The 20,385-nt window shown below is 32.4% G+C and overlaps 1 protein-coding gene across 2 annotated transcripts in view; it reads left to right on the top strand.

The window, feature by feature from the left end:
* CSMD3 (CUB and Sushi multiple domains 3) overlaps nt 1-20,385 on the top strand; it is a 1,219,369-nt gene that overhangs the window by 1,132,981 nt on the left and 66,003 nt on the right. Inside the window, exons 48-53 of one of the 2 annotated variants that reach the window (XM_057736099.1) lie at nt 2,601-2,789; nt 3,164-3,310; nt 8,580-8,768; nt 13,371-13,556; nt 15,081-15,275; nt 17,942-18,115. In XM_057736099.1, the coding sequence (XP_057592082.1) occupies nt 2,601-2,789; nt 3,164-3,310; nt 8,580-8,768; nt 13,371-13,556; nt 15,081-15,275; nt 17,942-18,115 (1,080 nt within the window). The remainder of the gene's footprint in view (nt 1-2,600; nt 2,790-3,163; nt 3,311-8,579; nt 8,769-13,370; nt 13,557-15,080; nt 15,276-17,941; nt 18,116-20,385) is intronic. The other variant, XM_057736100.1, reaches the window with a different exon arrangement.

Raw genomic sequence — 20,385 nt, 5'->3', positions numbered from 1 at the left:
CACAAAAGGTGCTTAACAGGACCTAATGTATAGTGACAGTACATATTCACTCCTGATTGTCTTACTCTTGCTGTATGTTGGTTAGTGTGAGAATAGGTTAATTTGTGTATTTACAGTAAATAAGATTGAATCATACCAGTTTTTCAAAAGTAATATATAATATTTGTTCAATTGAAAACACTGGGACCATTAAGATTATAGCACTTGCTTTTCAATAACAATAGTCTAAGAAGAAAGTCAAAAACGTGAGGAAATAATAGCAATAAAATAGCGAACTGCACTGTTAAGCATACATTACAGAGACACCAAGAAGGAAATCAACTGTTCTGTTTGGGTTGATGGAGGAGAGGTTCAGGAAGTGTTTCACAGAGGATGAGACTTGATATGGGTTTTGAGATGTGCTAACATTTCAAATGCATCAGACAAGAGGAGGACTTTGAAACAGAAGCACTAATGGATATGCTGAGTTCAAAAAAATTTAGGTCATTCAGTATGTTTGGAGCATTCTGTTTCAATGGAGGAGTAGCAGAAAACAAAGCTGGAGAGGTAGGAAGACCTGAACTTGAAGGGCTTTGAAGGTGCTGAATGGTTTTTAGTGAGGGAATAACATGTTCAGTAACCCAGTCACTCACTTAGCTAAATATTTCACAGGTATTTAAAAGCTGAGCACACATGTCATAAACCCTTTCTTAAAACTTTACTTCAATTTATCATATGGTTATGTATCTTTTATTTCAATATGCCATAGCTGTATATTCTCCAATGTTCTTCATTTTTGACTCAAATTTTCCATTCTATTTCTAACCTTTAGGTTTCTTTGTTTATTTTACATATTTTTCACTGTGTAAAAAGCAAATATCAGGTTTCTCTTTTTCAACTGAGAATGACCTAATACTAGTTGCTGAATTGTTTTTTTTTTTAATCTTGAAGTCACACCCAAGAAGCAAACAACTCAGATTCAAATAAGAGAAATAGAAGTTAAAAACAAAAACAAAAACAAAAACAAAAACTCTTAGATTAGCTACACCGTGTTCTACAGTAAAAATATCCATATGTGAAGTTACAGCAGATTTTATTTGCAAGTTTTTTCAAGTTATTAACTTGGTTAAAGAATAATATGTTGCCATAATTCACTAATTTACTTACTCTTTTCCATCCCTGCACTACTTGAAGACTTTATAATTCAAAATATTTCATGTCCTTCCACCCAGGAAATGATGAATATATAAATCCTTCATCTATTTATCTGTATTTTAGCAGCAATATTTGGTGTTTCCAGGCCTAGCTTATTTGAACAAACATTGAGAAACCAGGATTCTGTTTAAGGTAGCAATCTAATTATTTTGAGATACAACACTCTAACTCCAAGGTGGAAGTTGATGTATAGTAATTGGATTAGAAAATGGCATGAGATATATTTCCAATTCACCAAACCCTCAAAAGTTATCTAGTCTACCCTTCACTCCAGTTGCTTGAGTGTACCCAGTAATAACACTCAAAAATTGGTCCAAGCTACATTTAAAAACTATTTATCAATGATGTACGTAGGACATTTTACTGTACTGGTTACAGTGGCTTCAAAGTAAAAAGTTCTTTATTGTATTGAACTAAGTCCTGTTTGGTATATATTGGTTTACCTCTACACTGTGTGGTCTGTATTGAGCACTCCAATACTCTTCCCACACCATAAAAGCTCAAATTCTTAAGGAAAAAAAAAAGGCTGAAATGGCATCATTTGAGTGATAAGGAGTTGATCATCTTGGTCACATTCTCATTCCAAATGCAAATTTAAGTATATGTTTTTATTATTTGGTCCAAAGCATAATGCTGTTGAGGCCAACGATTGAAGTAGTTTACTATATTTTGGAGATGCACGTGCATGCGCACATGTACACACACACACATTCTCAGAATGTGTAGCAGAGGTATTGTTATGAAATGAAGAGCTTGGGCTTTGTCTTACATGTATGATCTGGAAATAGCAGGAAAAACTGAAAGGTAACTGGTGACCCAAAATTGTGTTAAATCCTCATGATTTAAGCATATTCCTGAGATTAGAAGTGGCTTTGCCTGGAATGGATACTCTGAGATAGGGCAGTTTCCTGTCTGTCCTCACATACCTAAGTGAGTTAAATTTTGAGGGCAGAAGAAAAAGAAAGGAAAAGAACAGAGTAAAGATATAGACAGGAGAGGCAGAGGGAAGAAGATGTAAGAAGATGAAGGAAGATAGGGAAAAATAAAGAAATAAATAGGAGGAAATAAATGCCTTAACTTTTAATTATCTCTATATTTATTGTCCAGAAAAATAACATCTTCAGTGTGATAATAAAAGGAAATTAATACCATAAAATTCTAGGTCATTCCTCCCTTTTTTGAACTGCAAGCATATTATACAAGTTGTCTTTTCATACACATAGCTCAAGGTGTTATCTCATTATTTAATATGAAAACATTAAAAAAATTTAAATACTGGGTATTTAGTGCAACTTTCACTTAAATACATTTCAATTAAAGTATTGTAATGCAACTTTAAAATGCAACTTTCAATGTTTCACTTAGGTCTGAAATAGCATTATCTAATGATTCATATTTTTTGACAGTGCTCTGTCCTGCCAATGAATTACGCTTGGATTCTACAGGAGTCATATTGAGCCCTGGATATCCTGACAGTTACCCAAATCTTCAAATGTGTGCCTGGAGCATTTCTGTGGAAAAAGGATATAATATCAGCATGTTTGTAGAATTCTTCCAGACAGAAAAGGAATTTGATGTTCTTCAGGTGTATGATGGTAACCATGGGTTATATTTATTGGATATTCATAAATTCAATTCAAATGTTCAAATTATACATTCAGACCTTCAGTATAAACAACTGCTTATATGATTTTATTTTATCTTGTGGATATTTTTAGAAGTCTCAACATCAAACTTACCTATATACCATATGAAAATTGTAGTTAGCTTGTTATGTTATAAACTATAGCTGCTTTAGCTATGAAATTGAAATGTTTAAACAAACATTTTATGTTATGTTTTAAGTGATTATTGATGAAGCAGATTGGTTCTGGGTCAATTTCACCATATGTAATACTATTCTAAATATATAAAATACTAAAGATAAATTATTCAATTATATCTAAATTGTATTATTTTCTTTCTGAAGGACCAAATATTCAAAGTCCAGTGCTTGTTTCACTCAGTGGGGATTATTCATCTGCTTTTAATATAACAAGCAATGGTCATGAGGTATTTCTTCAGTGGTCAGCAGATCATGGCAATAACAAAAAAGGCTTCCGGATAAGATATATAGGTATGTGATACTTATAACTTCAGTGCAGATCTCACCTGCATCCTCAGTATGGTTGTGATTTCAGAGCACAGACACAGACACTATTCAATTAGGTATGAATGTAAATCATATTTCCTCCATTAATGTTTCCTGAGCAAATCTTTATGCCTCTGTTTCCTCATTATAATGATAATGCTATATTTTTCATATGATTTTTGAAATGATTAAAGGCACTTAAGGTATTTATGACTTAAATAAATTATAAATTAAATTCTGATCTTTTAAGTGCTTTATTTCCCAATAGAAGTTCCCCTTGAACTCTCACAAAATGTTAATAGTATTACTCAGTTGTGTATATCTGATCTATTTAATATGTATAATGACTCCTTTAAGTGATAAGTTTAAACAAAAGATAAACATACAGTGGTAAAAGCCTTTGTTTTCACTATTGCCCACCTATTTATGATACTTGATAAAATATATTGCATATTAAAAGAGAAAATGATGAACACATCACTTAAAAACCTTTAGTTTTAAAAAATAATTGTTTTGTAATCATTGCTTTTCATTGAGTAATATGTAGGAAGATGTGGGCTGAAAATCCTTCTTAATATCAAGATGAAATAGCTTTTCCTATATGCCTTCCTATTTATAAGGTCTACTGATACTGAGCCAATAATTTTCTTGTTGAGTAAGTATACATGGTTTTCCATTATGCAAAGATTATATTCTTTCTCTTTATTGCCATCCTAATCACATGAGATGCCATAGATGTGTGCTCAGTAACAGAATACTTCAGAGCCAAGCAGCCATCTCTTTCTGTACAGTGTTCAGACCATGTCTCTCCCAAGCTATGGGTCATTGCTAATCAGTTCTACTGAAAATTACTTTCTTAAATATTTTATAGATTATGCTGACACAACAATTGTAGACATAGGCTTAATTTTATTTATCTTTTCAAAGAACCAGCTTTTAGTTTTATTGATTTTTGCTATTGTTTTCTTTGTCTCTATTTCATTTATTTCTGCTCTGATCTTTATGATTTTTCTCCGTCTACTAACTTTGGGTTTTGTTTGCTCTTCTTTCTCTAGTTTCTTTAGGTGTAAGGTTAGATTGTTTATTTGGGATTTTTCTTGTTTCTTGAGGTAGGATTGTATCACTATAAACTTCCCTCTTAGAACTGCCTTTGCTGCATCCCATAGGTTTTGGATCATTGTGTTTTCATTGTCATTTGTCTATAGGTATTTTTTGATTTCCTCTTTGATTGCTTCAGTGATCTGTTGGTTACTTAGTAGTGTATTGTTTAGCCTCCATGTGTTTGTGTTTTTTACAGCTTTTTCCTTGTAATTGATTTCTAATCGCATAGCATTGTGGTCAGAAAAGATGCTTGATATGATTTCAATTTTCTTGAATTTACCAAGGCTTGATTTATGACCCAAAATGTGATCTATCCTGGAGAATGTTCCATGTGCACTGGAGTAGAATGTGTAATCTGCTGTTTTGGAATGTAATGTGTGATAGATATCTATTAAATCAAGCTGATTTATTGTGTCATTTAAAGCTTGTGTTTCCTTATTAATTTTCTGTGTGGATGATCTGTCCATTGGTGTAAGTGGGGTGTTAAAGTCCCCCACTATTATTGTGTTCCTGTTGATTTCCTCTTTCATAGTTGTTAGCATTTGCCTTATGTATTGAGGTGTTCCTATATTGGGTGCATATATATAATTGTTATCTCTTCTTCTTGGATTGATCTTTATGTAGTGTCCTTTCTTGTCTCTTGTAACATTTTTTATTTTAAAGTCTATTTTATCTGATATGAGTATCACTACTCCAGCTTTCTTTTGATTTTCATTTGCATGGAATATCTTTTTCCATCCCCTCACTTTCCGTCTGTATGTGTCCCTAGGTCTGAAATGGGTCTCTTGTAGACAGCATATATATGGGTCTTGTTTTTATATCCATTCAGCCAGCCTGTGTCTTTTGGTTAGTGCATTTAGTCCATTTACATTCAATGTAATTATTGATATGTATGTTCCAATTACCATTTTCTTAATTGCTTTGCTTTTGTTTCTGTAGGTCCTTTTCTTCTCTTATGTTTCCTGCTTAGAGAAGTTCCTTTAGCATTTGTTGTAAGGCTGGTTTGGTGGTGCTGAATTCTCTTAGCTGTTGCTTGTCTGTAAAGCTTTTGATTTCTCCTTCAAATCTGAATGAGATCCTTGCTGGGTAGAGTATTCTAGGTTGTAGGTTCTTGCCTGTCATCACTTTAAATATATCGCGCCACTTCCTTCTGGCTTGTAGAGTTTCTGCTGAGAAATCAGCTGTTAATCTGATGGGAGTTTCCTTGTATGTTATTTGTCGTTTTTCCCTTGTTGCTTTTAATAACTTTTCTCTGTCTTTAATTTTTGTCCATTTGACTATTATATGTCTTGGCATGTTTCTCCTTGGATTTATCCTGCCTGGGACTCTCTGTGCTTCTTGGACTTGGTTAATTATTTCCTTTCCCATGTTAGGGAAGTTTTCAACTGTAATCTCTTCCAGTATTTTCTCAGGTCCTTTCTCTCTCTCTTCTTCTTCTGGGACCTCTATAATGTGAATGTTGGTGTGTTTAATGTTGTCCCAGAGGTCTCTTAGGCTGTCTTCAGTTCTTTTCATTCTTTTTTCTTTATTCTTTTCCACATCAGTGATAATCACCATTCTGTCTTCCAGGCCACTTATTCGTCCTTCTGCCTCAGTTAATCTGCTATTTGTTCCTTCTAGTGTATTTTTTATTTCAGTTATTGTGTTGCATATCTCTGTTTGTTTGTTCTTTAATTCTTCTAGGTCTTTGGTAAACTTTTCTTGCAACTTTTCAATCTTTGCATCCAATCTTTTTTCAAAGTCCTGGATCATCTTCACCATCATTATTCTGAATTCTTTTTCTGGAAGAGTGCCTATCTCCTCTTCATTTAGTTGTTTTTCTGGTGTTTTATCTTGTCCCTTCATCTGGTACAAAGTCTTTTGCCTTTTTATTTTCTCTGTCTTTCTGTGGCTGTGGTTTTCAGTTTCACAAGTTGAAATACTGCTGATACTGCTTGATTCTGCTGTCTTCCCTCTTGTGGAGGAAGCTGTCTAGGAGGCTCATGGGTGCTTCCTGATGGGAGGGACTGATGGTGGGTTGGGCTGGGTGGGTGGAGCTCAGTTACACTTTAATCTGCTTGTCTGCCAATGGGTGGGGCTGTGTTCCCACCTTGGTGGTCATTTGGCCTGAGGCTACCCAGCCCTGGAGCTTACAGGCTCTTTGGTGGGGCTAATGGTGGACTCTGGGAGGGCTCACACCAATGAGCACTTCTCAGAACCCCTGCTGCCAGTGCCCCTGTCTCCTCAGTGAGCCACAGCTGCCCCCCACCTCTGCAGGCAACCCTCCAACACCAGCCGGTAGGTCTGGTTCAGTCTCCTATGGGGTCACTGCTCCTTCCCCCTGGGTCCTGGTGCACACATTTTTTGTATGCCCTCCAAGAGGGGAGTCTCCATTTCCCCCAAATCCTGTGGAGGTCCTGCATTCAAATCTCACTGGCTTTCAGAGTCTGATTCTCTGGGGATTCCTCCTCCCATTGCTGGACCCCCAGGTTAGGAAGCCAGATGTGGGGCTCAGAACCCTTAGGACTTCTGCAGTATAACTGTTCTGCAGCTTGTGAGTCACCCACCCAGCATTTATGGGATTTGATTGTAATGCGATTGCACCCCTCCTACTGTCTCATTGAGGCTTCTCCTTTGTCTCTGGATGTGAGGTGGTTTTTTTTGGTGAGTTCCATTGTCTTTCTGTCAATAGTTGTACAGCAGATAGTTGTAATTCCGATACTCTTGCAAGAGGGAGTGAGCACACGTCCTCCTACTCCACCATCTTGATTCTCTCTCAACATAGACAAATAAGTTTTGAATTCCAGTTGTAAAGATAAACTCTTGAATTTTACTCGTATCAATTTGCATATCTGTATGTGATGTACAAATACAACAGTTTTTGTCTACTTTGATTTTAAAACTGTAAGATGACAGTTTGCCTTTATCGACAATTTGTCTTTTACATATTAGAAGTAACTTGTCACTGACATTATGTTATAACATGTTTACAAGTTTTACCCTGTAATAGATATCTATTAAATTTGAAAAATGTTATTAGGCATGCAAAGGAGAATTGTTTAAAAATTTATATGTATGCCGAAGTCATTCTTAAGATTTTTCATATTCGAATCTTGTTTCTATCATATGGACTTTGTAAATGTCTTTTTATTAAAGTTGTGCCAAAAGACTGTATTTAAAAAGTCAGAACATTAAATTGTATTTTTAGTGACCATAATAACTTAAAGGGAAATCATTCAAATCCAACAATTATAAACATTAGATTCATTATATTAAAGACTAATCCTTATTTATGTTGATATTCATGACAAAGTTAGATATAAATATAATGAAAACATCATTTTTAGCCCCAAGAACAACTTTACATATTGAATGTATATTTTTCCTTTAGAAAATGACAGGTTATGACATATATATTCCAAGTCCAATCTATTTCTTACTATTTATCCCTAAAGTCTCATTTTTTCTCAGATGAATACATTGAAGTTTCAAAGGGTAAATGGATCCTCCCAGGCTGAATAGTCTCAAAAATACATATATATGAAAGAGCCATTTGACATTATCTTTTGACATTTCAGACTTCAGGAGATGAAAAAAGTTTTATTTTATTGGCATTTTTATCACCATATGTAAGCACTCTTGACAGCATGGAAACTCTTTAATAAACTGGGAGACAGGTTTATGGAATGTGGAGGGACTATTTTAGACATCCACCAAAATGAAATGAATGAACTAACATGACAGAGGTGTCTGGAGATAATTTCAAAGTGACATGTAAACAACATGCTCTAAAACACTACTACCAAACTGTGGCATTCAGGCCCTTCAAATGACAGGAAATACCATTTCCAAAATTCAATGAACTATTTGTAGGGATTTTGAACCTCTGGGGCATTAAGAAAGTATAATAAATTTCAATTTGGGAGACATCTTCAGTGACAATAAGAATTAGAAGAAAGCCCAGAAATAGTTATGTCCCCCAAAAGTTATGTCAATAGATTGTCAAGTGGATGGAAAATAATATGATGTCCATATGAAGTAAAACTCACATAGATGGCAGTTGAATTGGCCAATTTTTATGAACTAGTTTTTACTTTTAGGTTTTTTAACTCTGGATTGTAAAGACTTTCTGATCATTAATTATACAGTGATTTTTTTTTTTTCTTTTAAAAAGCTTTCTACTGTAGTACACCAGAATCCCCTCCTCATGGATACATTATCAGTCAGACAGGTGGACAGCTTAATAGTGTGGTCCGCTGGGCCTGTGATCGAGGATTCCGACTTGTTGGGAAAAGCAGTGCTGTGTGCAGAAAGTCTTCCTATGGGTATCATGCATGGGATGCACCGGTCCCTGCTTGTCAAGGTGAAGTATAAACCAAAAATGGCACGCTAGTAGATGATTAACTCTGTTTAATTTTTGATTTGGATTACTGAAACTTCCAAAGTTATAAATATTTAGAAGCATATTATAGATACCTCTAAGGAAAATTAGGCTTAAAAACACAGACTGATGAATTTGAGGAGCATGAGACATACTGTCTTATAATTCTTCATTTGTTGTTATGTGATTTATGCCTTTACTCTATCCACTTATAGGCATACTTTACTCATACATCTACCATTTCCTACTTTATTCATGCATCTACCATTCCCTTCACTTTGTTGTCAGAAAATGAATGACCCAGAGATGGAGTGTGTGTTAGTGTAGAGTTTGCAGAGAGAAAAGAAAGGATAAGAGTGGGCATGGTCACTGAAGACATTCACTCTCAAGTATGCAAAAATGTGCTCTCAGTACAACAAATCTATTTATTTATTTATTTATTTATTTATTTTTTCTAATTAGCCATCTCTTGGTCAAATGGCATTTTATTATTTTTTTTAATTTATTTTTTTTGGGGGGGGTACACCAAGTTCAATCATCTGTTTTTATACACATATCCCCATATTCCCTCCCTCCCTCGACTCCCCCCCCACCCTCCCTCGAGTCCCCCTTATCCTCCCCCTCCCAGTCCCCTAAGGCATCTTCCATCCTCGAGTTGAACACCCTTTGTTATATAACAACTTCCCACTGGCTATCTATTTTACAGTTGGTAGTATATGTATGTCTGTGCTACTCTCTCACTTCGTCTCATTTAAAAGAGGAAAATGTAGCTATTTTTTCTCCACTGTTTAGCTAACTCAACAGAGATGTCTTTCATTTTCATGTAACTTTGTTAAAAAACAAGCCACTCTCTGAGCATTGTATCCTGCTATAGCGAAAAAATGACAAATCAACAAATGGCACATTTTAAAGTTTTGAATTAGGACTTGTTTTTAGAAAGTAGTTGAAGTCTCTTAGCTAGGTATAGTCGTAAAGACAAGTTCAACATCAAGAAAATGTGATGTCATTGGACTTTGACAATTTTCAAACATATCACATTATTTTGTAATATAAAATTTAATTTTATATTTGATTTATTTTACCCAGCATGTGGAGGCATATATATCAACTATGAACCCTCACATTAAAAAAACAGGACCCTTTCAGTTAATAAATAATGGGTGTTACCTATAATCTACTTATTGGAGGCAATTTATATAAAACAAAGTATAAAAGAGATCAATTAAAATTTAAAATTAAACAACAGCAAGTTAAAATGAGCAGAGAATAGATATTACCAGATACCCAAAATGGTTTCTTATACCTGTTTAATTACACTTTCTAATTCATGAAACATAGCTCTCACAGGTATGTATAAATGAATGAGAAATGAAAGAACTGTTTCCTCATATTGTTGATGCAGAAACATTAATTACTTACTAGAATTCTGGGATGTATCATAAACTTAGTGGGTTACCAACATTGAAGATACTGACAACGTAGAATAGATACATTTTAATAAAGTAGCAAAACATCTGCTTTCCTTTGACCAATGAATAGCAGGATTATTTATAAATTTTTAGTATTAAATAATTTCCCAGAATTGGTTTAAGAAGGAATCATGATCTCATAATTTTAGAATCACAGGAATTTAAAATATATGTAATAACTTCTAAATCATATAGATTTTAAATAAACATTTAAATGCTCTGAACTTTGAACAATTAAAATTTTAGTTACTAAGGATTGTTAATATATATAAATAATCTTTAAGAAACCTTTAATGAAAATAATTAACTGTTGGTTAAAATAAAAAATTACCCTGAGCTTTCTGAAGTTTTGAATTTGCTTCGTAGTGTCAGCACTATGATTTCATTGATTTTTTTTGGTGTATAATATGACATTTACATATGGAGTCAGGTTTTAATTGTTCTTGATAGGAAATTTTTCTGTAATTACAATAAATCAACTGAAAAGTAAGGTACTTTGCATAGTAAAGTGATAAAATATTTATAACTCAAAGAATCGTTTCCAAAATTGATCCTTTATGTTCATTGAAACAATTTTTAAGAGGTTAATTATTTTATAAAAATGTTTGTTATATGTGACCTATCTGTGTTTGGACATAGATAATTAAAGTGAAACAGTTAAATGTCATTGAGGAGAGCTATTCACACAATTTTTGTTTTGTTCTAAATTTGTTTTGCATTCTTCAGACATTTTTATTCTTCTTGTCTCTTCAGTATCCTTATACATCCTCACATATATTTACTTGAGCTATGGTTACACAATGGGAACACAGTTAAAGATAGAAATTAGTCCGTTATCTCTATTTGGGTTTGATACAGTGTTATATTTCTTTGTCTACATATCAACTAATCATTCATTGACTCTCTGTCCTGTCTCCAATTAAACCATTATCATCCCTGTACACAATTGAGTATTGTACAGGGTTATGCAGAAATAGTCACTTTGTATTCCCTGTTTCACTTTTAATTTGTGCTTGTTTGAGAGCTCTGCAGAGAAAGCCTCTGACAATCACTCAGTGATGATAGTTCTTCTGAACTCTGTTTTCCCTTTTCTTAGCTAAGAAGTTAAATTGTAAAGTATCTACAGGTACATTTATCTTGTCATTTTAGTATGTTGTCTATTTTTCTGTTCTAAAGTATAGTCATTTTATACTAACTACATATATGGACCCTATAGTACTTAAACTAAATTGCATTGTTAATTTGCTGTAAGTTTAACCTACAACAATGTACAGTTGATTTTTAAAAAATGAGTAAATACATGATCTTTGATCGGGATTCAGTGGAGAGATAGTTTGCTATAAATTGAAATTCCCAGAAGTCCTAAGTGGAAATATAAACATTGCTTTAACAGACATCAGGGAACCATTTACCTTTGCAACAGTATTTTAGAGGTCTATAATTAAATAGCAGGGATAATAACATAATTATGTGAGATTACTTATATAATTTATTAAATCAACATTACTACTTTTCTGTTCATAATTTGCAGGTTATCAAATTAGGAAAGATCAAACTATTCACCAGTAGGGAGTCTGCTATTCAGCTTTGAGCATTTTGTATAGGTTTTGCTAAGATTTTTTTTTTACTTTATAGTCAATTTGCATGGATCAATTAAAATTAAACAGCTACGTGGTAGGCTTTATAAGAGAAGTAGATTTTAGGTTGAAATGGAGACAGGTAAATAGAATACAGCTTTTGTAAATATTCAAACTAATCACATCTTTCTGTTATTTCTATTGATATGAGAAAAATACAGTTACAAGTTCAGACTCTCTTATATGAAACTAATAAAACTAGATACTTCTGATTTTAGAAATTTTCTGATATATACACCTGCATAAAATCAGAAAATTTCTAAAATGTATATACACACACATATATATATACCCACTATACTTATATACAGTACATATTCCAGATATTAAGAAATCCGTCTGGTTCTGAGGCTGCACCAATATTCAAATACATTAATCCTTCTGCAGAGAGATACATGAATATTTAGACTGAATATGATATAAAAGATACAAATAATCTCATTTAATTAGGATTTCTTTGCCAAATATATTCTTTGAGAGCTTATGCTTTTTTTGTTTGTTTTTGGAGATGCAAAGTGTGTACTTGCAGAGCTGGAAACAATCTTAGGGGACTTCTGTATAGACATTTTAATTTATAAGATGTAAAAATATCTTACATACAATAAACTATTGAAATATAAATTTATACTATAATTATCCCATTATGGTAAAACTAACTATGTAAATCAGATTTATTGTAGATAAAAAACCAAGATATCTAAGACATATCAGTGAAATGCTAGAAGATCCAAACTAGGTTTTAAGACAATAAGTCCTGGCCCTATATTTATTAAACATATCCATACACATGATATTTCATGAAGGGTGCACAAGCACATAGAGTTTGGGTAGACCTAAGACAAAGTAATATCCAGCTTCCAGGTAAAATAACTCTAATTTTTTATTCCTGGACAAAACCCCGATGAGTATTGGTTACCCACTACCTTTATAATCTTTAATAACTATCTGTCAAGTTGAATTGACCTAACAAGAAACTGAGAAACCAAGAAATAAAGTATTAATAGTGTATGGGTTTATAATTTAAAAACATTCCCTGGGAAGTCAGAAACAAACTTTTTCCAGGGGGTCATGTGGACTTCCCAGGTCATTGCTCAGAGATGTGACATGGTGCTTTGATAACCTCAGTAGCAGCCTCTTGGACTTCCAGAGGACTCTGCATTGTCCATTGGCCATTATGTGAAAGAAGAAGCTAAGCATTTTTGCTCTTTTAAATTATTATATGTGCCATTGTTACAAGAGATTATTGGCTAGTCCATAATAAATTATCTTATAGCAGTCAAAGAAAACACACATTCAATAAGAGTTTGAAATAAATGTTTCAGAAAGTTATAGTTCAAAAAAGCTTTGGGGGAAGATATGCTAAAACTGTTTCAGGGGAATTAATGAAATTCCAAATAGTTTTATGTGTTTTATACTTTATGAAATTTATCTAATTATTTTTCTGTTTCTTTGGTTTTGTATGTATGTATTTATTTTAGCAATTTCCTGTGGGATTCCTAAAGCTCCAACAAATGGAGGAATACTCACAACAGACTACTTGGTAGGAACACGAGTTACCTACTTTTGTAATGATGGGTATAGATTGTCATCTAAGGAACTTACCACCGCCATATGTCAATCAGATGGAACTTGGAGCAATCATAACAAGACTCCTCGCTGTGTTGGTATGTATGTTAAGGAAATTTCATTACTTGTGTTTCTATTGGCATCTTATATGATTTGAAATTTTATGTATTTTTCAAATTTTAGAACTAAGAGGGAAATAAAAGTAAATTAAGGTGTCTTGTACTGTGAAGAACTGGAATACAGTATAAGGACTTTTTACTCACTTTCAGAAGCTCCAGAATATTTCTATCAAAAAAATAAAGTGGCACTTTATTTTACATAACAAAGTTTTATTTATTTTGTAAAAAGTCATCCATCAGTCAGCATTATTTTCAATATATAGGCCTTTGAAAAAATTTTGTTTGCATTAATAAAATTATATTTTGATACATTCAGCTCTGATTTTTATGAACACAAATGATGCTACTGAGATGATCCGTAATATTCAACTTCTGTCAGAATTCTTCAGGTTACTTACATTTAGACTATTTCTCATTCCTGTCATTAATACTGTAATAAGTAAATGAATATTATTTAATGGTTATAGAAAATAATTCAGATAAAATATTTGGTGGAAAAGGAATGGAAAATGTGCCTTTAAATAAGGTCTTTGATTTTTCTCTATAGATCAATTATTTATTCTCATTTAGTACTAATATTTCAACTTAGCTGTGATAACATTTAAAATGGGATTGTTAAATTATTTACAATCTTAACACATGTCTAATATTACATCCACTTATGCTGAGCAAGTTTTGAATTAGCTGAAGTTTATATCACAAGTCTTGCATAAAAAGATCATTCTCATAAAACAAATTTCCTCAAAATAGAGTCCTTGCAAAACCTGTTTTAAAAAAAGAGTAAGTTGTTTCCATATCTTGCCTATTGTGACTAATGCTTCAATGAACATGAGAATGTGAATATCTCTTCAAGATCTTGATTTCATTTCCTTTGGATATATATCCCGAAGTGGGATTGCCGATTCATATGATAGTTACAGTTTCAATTTGTAAGGAACCTCCATACTGCTGTATGTGTGTATTCCATAGTGGCTTTACCACTTTACATTCACAAATTGTACAAGGATTCCCTTTTTTCCGCTTCATGTCAAATATAACTCAGTAAAGCTGGGAAAAAGAAAAAAAAAGAGTACTTCTAAATCAGTTTTAAGCAAATCAGAGAGTTTTAACAAACTAATATTATTGGAATGATTCATCACTAAAATATACTTCATGTCTTCCTGTACTAAGGAATAAACTTGGATATGATAATCCCCCCCCCAAAAAAAAATGGAAATAAGAGAGTAAAATCAGTAATAGGGCTTCTAGGTATAAGGAATAATATGTACAAAGACTTTCAATTGTGAAATAGCATGACATATTCAAGGAACTGCCAACAGTACCATAGAGCTGAGGGCGTGGAAAAGATTAACGTGAAAAAAAATGCTAAAGACCTTTTTATGGCACAATAGTGAAGGAACTAAGGAAGTGGTGATCTCAGAATGGAATAGACATGAGATATAATTAAGAGGTAGAACAGAAATGACTGACTTCTTAACATTTATCTTCTTGGTTTTTGTATAGTTGTTACCTGCCCAAGCATCAACTCCTTTACTTTGGAACATGGAAGATGGAGAATTGTGAATGGTTCCCATTACGAATACAAAACCAAGGTAGTTTTCAGCTGTGATCCTGGTTATCATGGACTAGGTCCTGCTTCTATTGAATGTCTTCCTAATGGTACCTGGAGTTGGAGAAATGAAAGACCATATTGCCAAAGTAAGTATACACTCTGCTAAACTTATTTCTTAAGCAATTCTTGGTGATTGAATTGCTTGATTCCTTCTTTTTCTATACACACTAGAGTAGTAATGAGGTAATATTATTTTAAAAACTCATTTATTCTCAAGTCATCCTAAGCTTTTGTAACTGTTTTTGGTATTTATAAATGCTTATTAAAACAAAACAAAACAAAACAAAACAGGGGCTTTGAATTCAGAAATCCTTTGCTTGGATTCTAGGTGTATCATTTATTAAAACAACTACACACTGCTTTTTAGCCCTTTACATATATTATTTCTTTTATTCCTTAATTCCCATTCTATAGATTAGTTGATATTAGTATATTTATTTTATCAAAAAGGAAACTGAGCCCAAGAATTTAATCATGTAACTGAAGTCACAGAACCTATAAATGGTGGGTAATTGGTTTTCAACCCAAGGAGTCTAAAACCTCTGCCTTTTGATGTTATGTGATGTTCTATTTCTTAAACTAGAAAATTACAATAATACATATCTCATAATTATTATGATGATTTAATGGTGTTACATTTTGAAAACATCAGCTAGAACCTGATTCACAGCAAGAGCTCAATAAATATTTATTCAATCAAATTGAACTTTTTAGTCATTCTGTTTTCATGCACTTATAATATAAATGGCCAGTATCTAATGTAGATAAACTAACTGAACATGGGCTAATCAGATGAAATATCTTAAACTTCCTTGAACTTTCTTTACTACATTTATTGAGTATTTACTTAGTGCCAAGAAATATGCAAGGCTGAAAACTCATCCTTTTGTTTCATGTCAACACAATTTTATGGCATTTATGATTTAGATACATACTTTATAAATAATAAAAACATCTGAAGTCTAAATGGATTATGGTAACTGTCTACATGTAATAAGTACACAAGTACCTAGTAATATTTTTCTTATGAATATTCAATTTATTTTATTTATCTCCATATAAGCATAGGATTTGGGTGTTGCCTTTTTTTATAAGATAATCATATTGATTAATTAAAATCTCAAATTGCATATCTAAATTATATTGCATAATCTAAAAATATGACATACGTATTTGTAAATTTTGACATATTCTTTCTGGTTTTCACCCAGGATCTTTCTCTTCCTCTAGCCTCATTGTTCTTCCATTATAGTTTCATTAAAAGGGCACATGGCATAAGGATATTTCAAAGAGCTAGGAAAAAAATTATATAAAACAGAAGCATTCATTAAATCAGACATTGAACAAATATTTGTCTGGTTTGTTTGTGTTCAATCATTTATTATATAGAAAAAATCAAGTTCTATATAAGATCAGGTTCCTGCCCACAGGTAAGAATGGAGGAAATAAAGGAATCTAAGAATTACAATTCATTGAGAAAAATGGAAATACTAGAATTTTTTTTCTGGTTCTGCATTTATTCATCTTTTAAATTAAAATAATATAAATATCAGTATTATTAATATTAATATTATAGCTACCTCAAAGTATTGTTTTGGGGATTAGTCCAAAACAATCAATACATCTTAAATTTTACATGTAATTTTTAAAGTCTGCAAATTTTCTATTTATTTGTCTAATAACCTCCTAAAGTCTAGAGCTGAAAGCCAGAGCTGGAGCCAGAATAAAGTCTGGTGGTTAAGTATTCAATTATTGAGTTAAACGGCTAGGTTTAGATTTTGATTTTAGCTGTTTATAGGCTGTGGAATCTTATTAGAGTTACTTTCCTTTTATGTGTCCATATTCTAGTGCACACAGTTCAGATATGACTGCACCTACCTCACAGGGTTTTTTTGAGAATTATGTAAGATAAAGCATTAGTGATAGTGTCTAGTACAAAATAAGCACTCAATAAATGCTATCTATTTTTGTTTTTATTCTAGAAAGAAATTTCATTTGTTGTCTTTAAATATGAAGAAGTCATAAGAGCTAGGTTCTGAATGACCTAGCAAGTCAATCTCTATTTTTTAGTTTTGTAAAACCTAAAAACAAAATTTGAAATATAATTATAATCTTATGGTTCTAGTGAAAATCAAATGATATTTCACATGCAAAGGGCTTTATAAACTCTAGAGTACTGAATAAAAATTATTTGCAATTATGATCTTAGATAATGAGAAACTGGCTCAGGTAAGTCAAAGGGATTGCCCAATGTCATCTGATATGTCAGAGAAAGACTGGACTAATAAATTATCTTCCCCTTAATTTTTTTTTCACTACAACCTGTACAAGGTTGGCTAAGCAAAAAATGCAAACAAAATATCTTCATCACATGTCATTGTTACTTAGAAGGTTTTATGGGAACTCAAAGGTGATAAATTTTAAATTATGTCATCTATTTTCTCTACACTTTCATAATCATTCAGATATGTTTTGGAAACGTCGGGACTTCTCTGGCGGTCCAGTGGTTAAGACTCCACGCTTCCAATGCAGGGGCCACAGGTTCGATCCCTGGTTGGGGAACTAAGATCCCATATGCCACATGGCCTGGCCAAAAAAAAAAAAAAAAAGAAAGAAAGAAACTGTTTTGGAAATGTCAGTTTTAATTGTAAATATGTCGTCATAGAAATTCAAAGTGTTGAAAGCATGGTTTTGTTACAAGTTCAATATTGACTATGTCTTTAAGTGTTTTTACTTTTATATTGTTTTCAAGTTATTTCCTGTGGAGAACTACCAACACCTCCAAATGGAAATAAGATTGGAACTCAAACGTCATACGGCTCAACCGCCATCTTTACCTGTGATTCAGGATTCATGCTTGTGGGCTCTGCTGTACGGGAATGCCTTTCTTCGGGTCTTTGGAGTGGATCGGAAACCAGATGCTTAGGTACAGATTTTTAGGTCATTTTAACCAAACATTTTTTTCTCCCTCTAGAAAGGCAACCCTTTTTCATAATAAGAGATATTAACTTATATTCACTCAGTAAGGGTGATAAAAACTGGAAAATATTTAACTTTTAAACTTTCTTATGGTAGAAAAGCTATTAAACAGATAACTCTCAATCAACTAGTATTCCAAATGAGAATCTTATATCATTAAGGAGAGACACATTTTCTTCTAGGCATGGTGAAAATAAAAGGTGAAAACTAATTGCTGAAAATTATATGTCTACATACTCAGCTGGATTAATCACTGTAGCAGTTAATTCATTCTAAACTGTAGTCAATTCTCCTTTCACCTATTTGCTTAAGGTAATGACTAAAGAAGAAAAACAATTTCCACATTTAAATATCTTTCTTCCTTTTTATTTCCTAACATTTCAACATGTGTAATATTGCTTTCTGTTAAAGCTTTAAAAATCTATTTTTCAAAGCTGATTTTAGGCAAATAGGATTTTTTCCCTTAGTGTTTTATGAACTCATTATAAAAAACTGTTCATTAAGAGACTGAATAGCTAGTTCTTCTTACCCCCTCTCTCATTATTAAAGGAATATTATGATTTTTGCTTTATATCGTTTTTCAAAGATTTCAATAATTATCTTAATATTAAGAGGAAGGCATGATTTATGCTTTATTTTTCTCTAAAATTATTTCAAGAAATGACAAGTATTGAATTATAATAATAAAAATTGTTTTTATAACTATTCACTTGCCTGTTGGGAAAGAGGTATAATCTTTTTGTTTACTAATTTAAAAATTGCTCATTATTATGAACAGGGTGTTGCTAAATTCGTATGTTTTGTTGCTAAGATTTTACTATTTTCAAATATGACACATGGCAGAGAAGTTTATATTTTAGCAGTTTAAGTACATATTGTTTTGATAATAAGCTTGAAAATATTTATGGTGATACAATCATTTGAAAGGGTATACCTAGAGACTTTGGTTAAAATTCCTTTTTTCATCCTCTCAGGCATATTTGTTAGTAGGTGGAAACAAATAAAAATGGTTTCTTTATAAGAGTACACATATTTATTTGCATATGCTATAAGGCTATTATGTACAAAGAAAATGGTAAATAAATTAAATCATTATGTGTTAACATAGGATTAAATAATAAAATAAAATCTTTCTTATTAGTTTCTAACCTGGTTTGGTTATGCTTATTTCAGTTACAGATTATTTAGTTTACATATGCATTTGAAAATATAAACTAAGTTTAAAATACTATGTTTTATAACTCTTTGCCCCGATGAACTACTATTGTATGTTCTATGTTATTTATTGAATATTGTGTATAAAAGATGGTTTTATTCACCTATTTAAAATCTTGATTCTGTTCAGTAGAAAGATCGGGCATAAGAGGAATGTTTGTAAGCAGACATCGTCTCTCAGTCTAAAAAGACAACAATCTTGCATAGGATATAGTGTTGATATCTAATACAAATTCAAAAGTGTGTCAGTAAGAGGAAGGTGCAATTGCCAAATAACCAGATCCTAGAATTTTATGTGTTGAGTTAACTTTAATAATGATTCATGTAGCCCAGTCATTCTTCTCATGATTGCAGACAACTCATCCTTATAGCCCCAGGTATTTTTGGCTTAGAAGGGCCACTAGAATGTGCTTATGATTGTTTCTTAAAGCAGAGTGCTTTTATTCCCAAACTCCCAGCATTTTGTTGCGAATTTTTCAATTGAAAGACTTGACAGTAAATACCCATCTGCCTACCACCTAGACTGTACAATTAGCCATTTGTTGAATTTACTTACCACATATCTATTCATCCTTCCATGACTTTATCGGTCCATCAATTCATCTTATTTTTTGATGCATTTTGAAGTTGTCAAATTTAGTAAACTTCATTGCTAAGCATTTCAATATACATGTCAGCTAGAGTTCAATATTTGCTCATGGTTCTTTTTCTTTTTTTATGTTGGCAAATGTCCATATAGTGAAATGCACATATCATAAATACACTGTTAAGTACGTTTTGACAAATGTGTACACCTATGTAACTAAAGCCACTCTTTAGTTATAGAACATTATCATTACCTCAGAAAGCTTCCAGGTGACCCTCCCCAGTCAACTTGCAGTTTTCCCCCCCTACCCACTGAGATAATAACTGTTTTGTTTTTCTCATGATATAGTAGTTTCCCCTGTTCTAGAAATTCATATGAATGGAACCCTAAATCACATACTCTTTTCGTACAAGGCT

The sequence above is a fragment of the Hippopotamus amphibius genome, chromosome 5 (assembly GCF_030028045.1).
Source record: "Hippopotamus amphibius kiboko isolate mHipAmp2 chromosome 5, mHipAmp2.hap2, whole genome shotgun sequence".
Lineage (NCBI taxonomy): Eukaryota > Metazoa > Chordata > Mammalia > Artiodactyla > Hippopotamidae > Hippopotamus > Hippopotamus amphibius.
Note: the sequence above shows the minus strand (reverse complement) of the source record. Positions and strands in the feature narration are given on the sequence as shown.